This window comes from Thermobia domestica, chromosome 17 (genome assembly GCF_964235325.1).
Source record: "Thermobia domestica chromosome 17, izTheDome1.hap1.1, whole genome shotgun sequence".
Lineage (NCBI taxonomy): Eukaryota > Metazoa > Arthropoda > Insecta > Zygentoma > Lepismatidae > Thermobia > Thermobia domestica.
The window spans coordinates 169622519-169634804 of NC_137470.1; the positions used below are offsets into that span (position 1 = coordinate 169622519).

Genomic DNA, 12286 nt, shown 5'->3' on the forward strand with positions numbered 1-12286 from the left:
AAGTATTCGGGCTCGAGCCAAAAATTGTTAAAAGTTATGGGACTCCAGCCAAACATGTTTAAAACTGCTCGACCCGGGTTTAGCGTTGTCAACGACTCAAGCGGCTCGGTCACAGCTCATTCACTTATCGAGCCGAACCGAGAAGTGAGCCGAGCCAACAGCTCATCCAACCGAGCCAGCTCGAGCCGAACCGAGCCGAGCTGATTGCTTACCCCAACCGAGCCGGTTCGAGCCATTGGCTTAGTTAAGCTAACTCGAACCCAGCCTATGGACTCGTTTCAACGGAGCTGGTTCGAGCCATTGGCTCCAATTGAGCCGAGTCGATAACTCGTCTTTACCGAGCCGGTTCAAGCCATTGGCTCAATTGAGCCCAGTCGATGGGTAATCCCAACCAAGCCAGCTCAAGCTGTACGCTCAGTTGAACCGAGCCGGGCCGGTTGACATCATCACTATTCCGGTTGGGCTTCTACTTTGGCTAAAAAATTGAACCGTGCAGTTCTCAGCCTTGATGGTAAGAACTACAAAAAATGATATGAAATCTTTAGTTTTACGTCCCACGCTTATGTTGGTTAGGCTAAAGGAGACGGTGATGGTGGGAAATGAATGAAATGAAGAAAGTGGGAGGAAACGGAAGAACCCCGAGAAAATCCACGAGCACGGTGTTTGTCCACCATAAAGTCCAAACTGCGCGAGCTGGGATCGAACCAGGGACCTCAAGCACCGGAGGTGAACGCTCTACCACTGACCCACCGCGCCCCCTGGTAAGAACTACAGTATATACTTATATTGGTGCTCACGGTGTCATTAATTTGTTCCACTACCAACGAATTTCGAGGTACTTTGTTTTGCATCTTTTGTGCGTGTTTTGTGTCGCTTTGTGCGCCTATTCCCACATTTTGTGCATCACCGGAAGTGAGTCAAAATGGGCCTACAAATATGGCGGAACAAATTATTGCTCTTCCGCCACCAATGAATTTCGAGTTCGTTTCCTTCATATCGTTTTGTGCCGTTTTGTGCGTCTACTTCCGTTTTGTGCGTCATGGGAAGTGGGTTAAAATGAGTCCCCAAGGTGGGACGAGTTCCGCCACTATGGTGACCAAGAGTTCCGCCACTATTAAATCTCGAGGTCGTTAATTTCACATCGCGTATCCTTTTGTGCGTCTATTTCGACGTTTTGTGCGTCACTTGAAGACGGTCAAAATGGCCTCAAAGGTGGGACGAAATTGACCCACTGCTCCGCCACTATCGAACTTTGAGGTTCTTCCTTTCGCATCGACTAGTGAATGTGTCGTGCCGTTTCGTGCCCTTATTTTCACGTTTTGTGCGTCACCGGAAGTGGGTCAAAATGGGCTTCCAAGATGGGACGAAAATGACCAAGAGTTCCGCTACTATCGAATTTCGAGGTCGTTAATTTCGCACCGCGTACCCTTTTGTGCGCCTATTTCGACGTTTTGTGCGTTACTGGAAGACAGTCAAAATGGCCTCGAAGGTGGGACGAAAATGACCCACTGCTCCGCCACTACCGAATTTCGAGGTCCTTCCTTTTGCATCGACTACTGAATTTTCGTGCTGTTTCGTGCCCCCATTTTCACGTTTTTTGCGTCACCAGAAGTGGGTCAAAATGGGCTTCCAAGATGGGACGAAAATGACCCACTGTTCCGCCACTATCGAATTTCGAGGTCGTTAATTTCACATTGCGTACCCTTTTGTGCGCATATTTCGACGTTTTGTGCGTCACTGGAAGACGGTCAAAATGGGCCTCGAATGTGGGACGAAAATGACCCAGTGCTCCGCCACTACCAAATTTCGTGGTCCTTCCTTTCGCATCGACTAGTGAATGTTTCGTGCCGTTTCGTGCCCTTATTTCCACGTTTCGCGAGTCACCAGAAGTGTGTCAAAATGGGCCTCCAAAGTGTGACCAAAATGACCCATTGTTCCGACACTATCGAATTTCTAGGTCGTTTCTTTCGCATCGTTTAGTGCCATTTTTTTTTAAAGTTTTCTGCGCCTATTTCTCGTCTTGTGCATCACCCGAGGTGAGTTAAACGGGGCTTTAAAGTGGGAGTTAAATGGCTCACTGTTCCGCCACTATCGAATTTCGGGATTGGTTCTTTCGCATCGTTTAGTGTGTATTTTGTACCGTTCTGTTCGCCTACTTCCACGTTTTGAGCATCACCAGAAATGCGTCAAAATGGTCCATCAATGTGTGAGGAAATAGAGCCATTGTTCCGCCACTATCGAATTTGGAGGTCGTTTCTTTCGCATCGTATAGTGCCTACTTTGTACTGTTTTGTGCTCCTATTTCCACTTTAGTGCGACAACAAAAATGGGTCGAAAGGGCCTACAAGTATAGCGGAATAACATAATGCTGTTCCGTCACCATCGAATGTCGTGGTCGTTTCTTTACATTTTTAATGCATGATTTGTGTCGCTTTATGCATCAGTGGGAGAGGGTCAAAATGGACCTTTAAAGTGGAATGGATATGTCTTTTTCTGCCATATTGGTAGGTCGTCTTTGACCCACTTTTGATTGATTGATTGATTTTGAGTTTTACGTCCCGTTCAGCAGCGAGGCTATATGAGACGTGGACCTACTGATTAACGTGGAATCCGAACCACATGAGCTCCCGCCGGGAATCGAACCCGGGTCTCCCGCATTGACTCACTTTTGTTGGCCTACAAAACGTGAAAATATGCGCACAAACGGTAAAAACATGCACTAAACAATGCGAAAAAGCGACCTTGAAATTCGATACTGGTGGGAGAGTGGATCATTTTTCTTCCCACTTTGAATGCCCATTTTGACCCACTATCATTGATTCACAAAACGTGGAAATAGGCTTACAAAACGGTAGAAAACACGCACAAGATGATGTGAAGGAAACGACCTCGAAATCGTTCCTGACGGAACAGCATTAACTTGTTCCGCCATATTTGTAGGATAACATTGACCCATTTCCGGTGACGCAGAAAACGAGGAAATAGGCGCACAAAACGACGCAAAAATTTCCATGTAATTAAGCTGAATTTCCATTTAAGTTTGTAAGCTTAATTATATGGAAAATTTTATACATTTTTCCTTTACGTTGGTCTACTTTACGTTGATTTTAGACTTTTAAATTTTATTCAGTTTTCCACTGAAAAGTATCTATAATTGAACAAGGAAATAATTATTAATTATAATTATTATCTATATAATTGAATTCATTGTAATTTGTTCCATAACAAACACTTTACCATTTCGTACTAGCTGTTATGCCCGTTCTTCGCATGGATCAGATAAAATATCAATGTAAACGAACTGAACAACGGGAGAACAATTAAAAAACATTTCTAAAATTGGATATATTTTGTGTGAATATATATCCAACAACCGTTTCCGTACATGTGTTTTCATTGGGAAGGCCGATGGGGGCTGAATTTGAACGTATACACTATCGGGGGTGTCACTATACGTCTGAGCAACCCCCATAAATATGGATTCGAAACAAATTCTACTACTTCGACATGTCCCGGTGAACCACCTCTCAGACCCCCTTGGTTCATATTAGGGATGGCCAGACGGATCCGGATCTCGGATATCCGGATCCTATAATATCCGGATCCGGATCCGGATCCTAATAGATCCGGATCTCGGATCCGGATCCGAAATTTCGGATCTTGGATCCGGATCCGGAATTTCGGATCTTGGATCCGGATCCGGATATCCGGTTTCTGGATCCGGATCCGAAATTTCGGATCTTGGATCCGGATCCGAAGTTTCGGATCTTGGATCCGGATCCGGAATTTTGGATCTTGGATCCGGATCCGAAGTTTCGAATATTGGATCCGGATATTCGGTTCCTCTATCTACACCCGAAATTTCGAAGTTCAGATTCGGACTCCTGATTTGAATATTTTAGGCCTTAAATTGAGACCCAGAACTAAAATGTCCATATGTACACCTAAAGATCCAGAACTAAAATGTATGTATGTATAAAATTGACTAGGTGAATTTTATCTAACTCAGTGGGAAGACAATTCAATTTAAATGACAAAAGATTACATGAAAATCTCATTTTCACATTTTTCGGGGTTAGACCACTGTTGCGCACACCCCATCATTTAGTCTTTAGTATATCTTTAAACGTACTACAAGTATGCCACTTTCATCTCAAGTCAGTAATTGTATAGATCTGCCTTTTGTTATATATTAATCGAGTTAGGATTAAAACTCGATTGTTTGTGAGACCTATGATAATATTTTCAGAATGAGTTATAACGTTGAAAAACTGCATAGTAATGCTGCATATTTTCTTTGTGCCACATTGGAATTTAATGTAGTCTATCTTATACAGTCGGCTCTTATGATTAATTCAATGATCTGAACTCCTGCAGCATTACGCTAAAATCATGGATGTCTTTGAATTTTCGTCATTATTTCTATTTTTTATTACGAGCAAAATAAATATCATAAGCGGTATTTTACATAATACATATAGACGCAGTTCAGTCAGTTGATTGATTAAAGTTTATAGCAAAGCTATTACATTTCTAAGACACTGGCGGCTTTAGGACAAAATCCATGGCTTTCCCATAAAATCTTAAATCTCCCTATATAAAAAGGGCAAAGTCCTGAGTGAGTAAGTGACAGATCACCGTACAGGCCAAATCGCTTAAGCTACAAACGTAAAATTTGGACAGTTTATAGGCTTTGTGACGTAGGATACTACTAAGGAAGGACTTTGGGAAATTCGACGAGGAAGGGGGGAAATGGGGTGGAAAATAATGATGATTCTTGACGTTAGATACTTCAAATTTGGTATTTGGGTTTCTCATTGAAAATAATTTGATACTTGTTAAAGTGCTTTTTGATATTTAAATTAGAAGGGGCAGGGAAGATGTAGAAAGTAAAAGAACGGGTGGTAATTGCAATTAGTATAATAATATGCCTATATCTTGGAAACTTAAAGGGTTAGAAACATGGAATTTGGTATTTGGACTTCTCACTTAAAATAATTAGATACGTATTTCAACAACGATACGATATATATATGGGGCCCAGAAGGGAAGAAAAAGGGCGAGAAGAAAATTAAGTGGAGATTAGAATTATTGTATTAATATGTTCAATCCTTTAAGGTTAGAGACTTGAAATTTGGTATTTGCATTTCTCATTGAAAATAATTTGACATGTGTTTCAGTGTTTTTTGACGTTTTAGTAAAAAGGAAAAGAGAAGAGATGGAAAGGAAAGAGGGTGGGGATTGTAATTATTATAATAACATGTCGATATCTGCGAACCTCTGAAGGTTAGGAGCATAGAATTTGGTATTTGGACTTTACATTTGAAATAATTAGGTATGTACTTAAGCGTTTTTTGATGTATGTCTTAGAGGGGCGGGGAGAAAAGACTTTTATATCTCGGAATCCTGGAATGTTAGAGAAATGAAACTTGTTATTTGAACAAAAATTCGTTATGAAATGAAATCTTTGAGTTTTACGTCCCACGCTTATTCCGGTTAGGCTAAAGGAGACGGTGATTATGAGAAATAAACGAAATGAAGAAAGTGGGAGGAAACGGGAAAACCCCGAGAAAACCCACGAGTACGATATTTGTCCACCACAAAGTCCACACGGCGCGAGCTGGGATCGAACCAGGGACCCTAAGCACCGGAGGTGAACGCTCTACCACTGAGCCACCGCGCCCCCTTAAAAATTCGTTATGTTTGCAGGCGTATGATGTGCGAGGCCGTAGCCCGAGCAAATGTGTGGGCTGGGGGGAAAACCCCCATGTACTCGCACTGAAATTCGGTATGTCTCGGGATACCGGAATGTTATTACATACAATTTGATATTTGAACTGAGATTCGGTATGGTTGTAGGTTTACGAGGTACGAGGTCATAGGCCGATCAAATGAGATATCAGAGGGTCTAAGGGCAAATCCCCAGACATTTCTTTTTAAATTGATTATGATTAGAGGCTTTAGTGGTGCGAGGCCCTAGTAACGGGGGTCTAGTGGCGAAGCCCCCAACTAGCCGAGGTCTATTAAGTACATAAATGTATTTGCGTAATGACTGGAAATTGCATGTATGCCTGTGGACAAAATTGCATAAGTAGCCACGAGAAATGACAATCCTTTAAGATAAAAATTTTAAAAAGCTACCAAAATGTACTCTTGAATGAGTTGTATATTATGTTTGCGCAGGGCCGAATCCAGAACGGACTCCTGGAGGGGGCGGATGGATTCTTAGGGGGCGGTTGGGGATGCTAGCAGTGAAAAATTACTTAGATGATCTGAAATTGCCACAAATTACTACTAAAAGTACACTGTTAATGGTGGCGCTGGGTAGAGGCGAACGACTTTTCGCCCTCCCCCTGCATCCGCCTATGTGTTTACATGAATGATATAGCTCCTTATACAACCTATGCAGAGTTAATAGTAGTGGATTACTAATTACAAAGATACGTGTTACTGCTCGAGGCTCCATATGGTATTTTGTATACACATACAGTACATTAATACATTGATTTTGATACATTAATTGCCATTTAGAACTTCATCTCTACTACAATTCTTAATTCTAACTGGAGTGGTACGGTCACAGAGAAACGTATTTTTAAAGAAAGAAAAAAATCTCATCAAGAGCAAGAAAAGGAAGTTGCTCCTTAATTTGATTTGATCTATATTTTATGGGCTGTTCTATTAGCAATGGCCTAGCCCATCACGACTAGGAAATGGCCTCATTCAGTGACCACAATAACTCAGAAAGAATTAAAAAAGTAAGCAGCCTGAGTCTAATGAAGAAGCTTGGGCTTGAGACTAAGGTTTCATCCAAGGATTTGACTAGTGTTACAGAAAACAAAGGACAAATTTCCATCAGGACGACCGCTTTAAAAAAGATTTACTACCTTTTCGGTCAAGTATTTCTACTAGAATCGAATCGGACAATGAGATTGCTCTCACCTAAGTCGACAGTTTTACTCAATCAAATTTGGAGTAATTGTGACATATTAAGGCACGAAAACTAAATATCAACAGAATGAAGAGAACGCAAGGCTGTCACACAATCAGATACCAAAAGTGTCTTAAAATCTTATTTTAAGCATAGGAATGAAAATAACTTTGTCAATAATTTCGAAAATTTTGCTGATTCGGAACACCCGAATTTTCTGACACGGAGTTTCGAATCCGGATCCAAGATCCGGTTTTTCAGGTCTGGATCCAAGATCCGAAATTTCGGATCCGGATCCAAGATCCGGTTTTTCGGATCCGGATCCAAGATCCGTTTTTTCGGATCCGGATCTAAGATCCGGATTTTCGGATCCGGATCCAAGATCCGGATTTTCGGATCCGGATCCAAGATCCGGATTTTCGGATCCGGATCCAGTATCCGGATATCCGCATACCGGATATCCGGACCCAAGTGGATCCGGATATCCGGATCCAAAAATATCCGGATCTGGCCATCCCTAGTTCATAATGTGAAAAAAATCTCCTCTGGCCCCCACCAACCCCCAACCAATACCGCGAAAACTATGAATGTGATACTAACATCTGCCATTTTCTACTACTTTTTACATATGCCGGTAAAAGTCCCTATAATCCTCTGGTTCCAATTTTGAAAAAAAAAAAAAAAAAAAAAAAAAAACAATGCCTCTGGCCCACAGCCGATGGGGGCTGTATTTGGAAGTCAACGCCTGTGAAAGTATCACCATTCATCTCAGCGACAGCGAAAACTATGGATTTGACACTAATATCGGTCACTTTCCATCATTTTTACATGTCTCGCAATTTCCCACCCCCGGTGACTCCCCGCCCGCATACAATGGTGGCTAAATTTGAAAATCATCGCTAATGAAAGTATCATCATTGATCTCAGCCACCGCGAAAACTACGGATTTGACATCGGCCATTGTGGATTATTTTTACATGTCTCGTGATCCCTTTTATAATGCCCCCTTTCTTAGCTGATGGGGGCTAAATATGAAAGTAAACGCGGTCTTGAGTTTCACCATTGAGCTCAGCTATCCCGAAAACTATGGATTTGACATTAATATCGGTCATTTTCGATTATTTTTACATGTCTTGGAATTCCCCCCTCTGCTGACCCAAGGCCCGCATACAACGGTGGATGAATTTGAAAGTCATCGCTAATGGTAGTGTCGCCATTGATATGAGCAACCGCGAAAACCATGGATTTGACACTAATATCGGTCATTTTGGATTACTTTTACGTTTCGGTATCCCCTTCCCGTTGACCCACGGCCCGCAGCCGAATACGGTGAATTTGGAAGTTAATGCGATCGGAGGTTCACCATTGATCTCAGCGACCGCGAAAACTATGAAATCGACACTGATATCGTTCTACTTTTACATGTCCCGGTAAACGCCCCCCTGAGACCCCCTGGTTCGAATTTTGTTGAAAACGCTTTGCCTTGGTGTGGGACCTGGACCAAGGTATCTTTGACCAACATTTGGTAACTCTCGGTCGACTTTTCTGGTCTCCAGGCCGGTCCCGGTAAACGTCCCCTGGAGACCACCTAGTAAGGAATTAAAAAAAAAAAACTCTTCGTCTTGGTCTGGAGCCTAGACCAAGCTACCCGTGACCAAATTTTGAAAAGTTTCGGTCCACTCGTCTCGTCCACAGGCTGCACAAAGATAGACAGACAGACACACGAACAAACTCTATTTTATTTATATTAGAAAGGTCAGATCCGCCGTTATTGTATTAGTGCAGTGCTTGAGCGATTGATCGTAGAAATTCAAACTCCGATGAGTGAAAATTTTATAGGCTTGTTTCATTACAAGTTTAGACTCTTTAGAGAATAGGGCGTGAATCATGGGTCAGAGTTGATGACAATGGGTTTTGGTGGGTCTGTGGGTCACAGTGGGTAAGAGTGGTTTATGATGGGTGGTGGGTCAGAGTGGGTCACGGTGGGTCATGGGTCACGACGGGTGGTGAGTCAATTGGTCGTGGCTAAAGTTTTCATTGCCCCACGCCCTCTCTGAACTATAGTGTTGAAAATTAATTGTGAAAATCAATTGCAATTGATCAATCAATTGAAAGTAATTGCTGTGGAAATCAATTGCAATTGAATCAATTGCCAATTAATTTCAATTGCAATTGAATTACAGAATTCAATTGCAATTACTTTCCACTGCAATTACTTTCAATCAATTGATCAATTGCAATTGATTCTCCTTTTTCAATGGCCAACTGCAATTAACAATTAACCATTACTTATTTCAATTGTTAATTGCAATTAACAATTAAATTTACAGATTAATTGTTAATTGTTAATTCAATTGAAATTTGCCCAACACTGCTTTCCACCTACCTCTCTCAAAATTGGTGTGCAAGTACTGGTACATTCTTAAACATGGATATTTGGATAGTTCACATACCAGTTCCTCAGCGATGTCTTGACCCGACTAGGATAAGTCCCATAGTAGTGGAGCTATGAAGTTTTGAAGTTGACTTGTTTCACGTTTTCGGCACCCTATAACTCCAAAACTATCCACTTTTGAGCACAGCTTCTTTTTTTTATTCTGTTCCTAAAATATTGACACTTTTTTTGTAACACCCTGTATATTTTAGCGTCTTCGTTGCTGAATATCACATATTATGTGGCTGTGCTGTGATAAAACAAAATCATTTTCAACTTGACACACTATGACGTCATTGTTTGTTTCGTGCATTCCTAATAAACAAGAGTCGTCTTAGTAGAGTCTTATGTTTTGTGGTCGATCACGTCGTTTTCGTATTTTTCCCGGTATTCTCCAGTTTCTTTATTACATTCTCATCCCATGAATTCATTCGGTATAATCGGTCACTCTTATTAATCATTCATCTCGTTTAGTTTACAAGGCATAATTGTGGGACGTTAAATTATGAAAAATATTGATTACCGAAATCATAACACGAGGTTACTAAAATAAGTTACCTAACACTTCTACACGAAATGTGAATATGAGGGTGCATGAAATTAACTGAATGTATAACCAATCAGGTGTTACAGTGACCGCGAGGACTCCTGAAGCTTGACCATGATTTACCAATTTCATCACCCAATATAACGCGAGGGTGTGTCCCGGTCAACAACCCCACCCATAATATTTTGGCAGTGTCGTCTCTCACGCTATACGAAGAACACCTATTGAGGGTAAAGTGTTTCCGGATTGCTGATAATTTTCGTTTTCTTGTTCTTATTGTGGTCGTTGTTATATTTTTTCTATTATTATTCTTATAATTTAATTGGAATAATTGTTAGTGTTTGTATTTAAGGCTCTTTAAGTGGTGTTTTTCTTTTCGCTCGTTTGTCATGTTTTCTAAGTTTAGCAACATTGTTGGTGTACTTCTGCTGTTTCACTTTTCCTCAAGTGTGCATTCGGAAGGCAGCTCCACGAATTGAACCGAATTCTCCCGATGTATCACACGTGAGGGGAAAGCAGTACTATGATTTGTGTAGAGCCCAGGCTTCACGAGTCTTCGCGGTCACTATAGTAGGAAATAGAACATTAATGTTAGCGATAAGTAAGTAATTGGAGTGATTAACATAATATGTTAATTATATAATAATGGAATTTATTATTTTTTCATTACAGGATGGGTCGATAGAATTTGAGGAGTTCATACGTGCGCTATCCATCACGTCAAGGGGAAATCTAGATGAGAAACTTCATTGTAAGTAATTTGTTTCCAAATATTTATAATTTTTCTTCCTTTTTTCTGCTGTAACAGGGTAAAAATTTTTCTCCGTTCCATGAAACAATTTCAGTGTTAACCATTTGATACTGAAAGCAATTTTTAGCGAGAAGCTCATTACGCTGGGGTTCGTAAGTTTATTTGCAAATATTTTAAATTCACGTTGTTACTTACTGAATGCAAGTTTCGTACCGTATATAACACACACAGATCCAAGTTCTATCATTTTATTGTAGCAGATAGAATATATATTTAGCCTGCTGCAAAATCTGATGTGTTTGCCATCATCATTGACGAAAGAAAATTGAACTAATTACTTTTGGTCAATTTTCTTGTTCATTAAAGTATGATTTCATAGTTATTGAATCGTCGGTAAAAATTGGAGAAATGCAGGAATGTCGAAACTACGTACATAATATTATAAACCAAGCAGAAACATTAAAAATGTGAAGAGAAATCAATGAAAAACCTGAGTAAGAGTGAAGGACAAATGCAAGTAATGTTAGTGAAAACTAGTTGAATGAAAGTAAACTGTTATTGATATTCTTTGAGAAGACGTGAAACGTCCATTGACGCAACTGCTGCATCTAGGTTTTAAACCTCAATAGTCCAGCCCCTAATTAAGGTAAAAAGATAATTTTGGTATCAACGTGTTTCTGAGGGATGAAGGTTTCCGCAAACATTCGTTTTATGTCTGCGTGGACAACACGACGGAGGGGTCAGGGTAAAGTTTGTTTCCTTCATCATTTTTTGAGGGGTATTTCACCCTCGGGGGTACACTCATAAAAATTGGTATGGAAAGCAATGAAGTAGTCCACGTGATAATACCCTGCATGTGTATTTTTCGCTTATATAGGAGAGAGAAAAATATGCTCGTTTTTTGAGCGTTACGCTTTTTGACGTAAATTACATTTATTTTCTTTCTTCATACATTTTTCTTCTTCTACGAATAGGAAGGGAATTACACAAATGTTACATTGTTGGAATTTGTGTTTCACACAATTTCCAACGACGTATCAATCATGACTCTGTAATAATTAGCGTGATTACGTAAGAGTGTACGATTTCGTTCAGATCCCTGGTGGGCGTAAGAAGGCTGTAGTGAGATGGAGAACGGAAAGGCTGAAGATATAGGCGGCATTTCTCACGTCATTGTCCATTTATTGTCGATAGCTAAATGAGACTCTTTCTGACTTGACGGTGCTAGGCGTATAATTATGATGATTGCATGAAATTCAGGATAAGTAACGTTATGAAATAATGGTATATTCGAAGCATATAACAGTTTGAAATAATTATTCTTGACATTACGTTAGTCATGATACTACAAATCATGGAATCATTAAAATATGAAATAACACTTTCGATAAACTGGATACTCTCAAATATCTAGGATCAATATTAACAGACGAAAATAACATTCTTGAATAAATTAAATGTTGACTAAAAGCAGGGAATTTGTGTTAACATTTAGTTCAAAATCTTTTGCCGTCGCGAATTCTGTCAAGAAATATGAAGCTTAAAATATGTAAAACGATAATCATGCCTGTTATTCTGTGTGGTTGTGAAATATGGTCGCTTACTTTCACGGAAGAACGTACA

At 40.2% G+C, this 12286-nt stretch overlaps 1 protein-coding gene across 1 annotated transcript in view; it reads left to right on the forward strand.

Annotated features, from left to right (window-relative positions):
* Positions 1-12286, forward strand: part of LOC145674480 (frequenin-2) — a 991919-nt gene that overhangs the window by 895135 nt on the left and 84498 nt on the right. The window contains exon 5 of the mRNA XM_081744595.1: positions 10585-10663. Within this exon, the coding sequence (XP_081600721.1) occupies positions 10585-10663 (79 nt within the window). The remainder of the gene's footprint in view (positions 1-10584; positions 10664-12286) is intronic.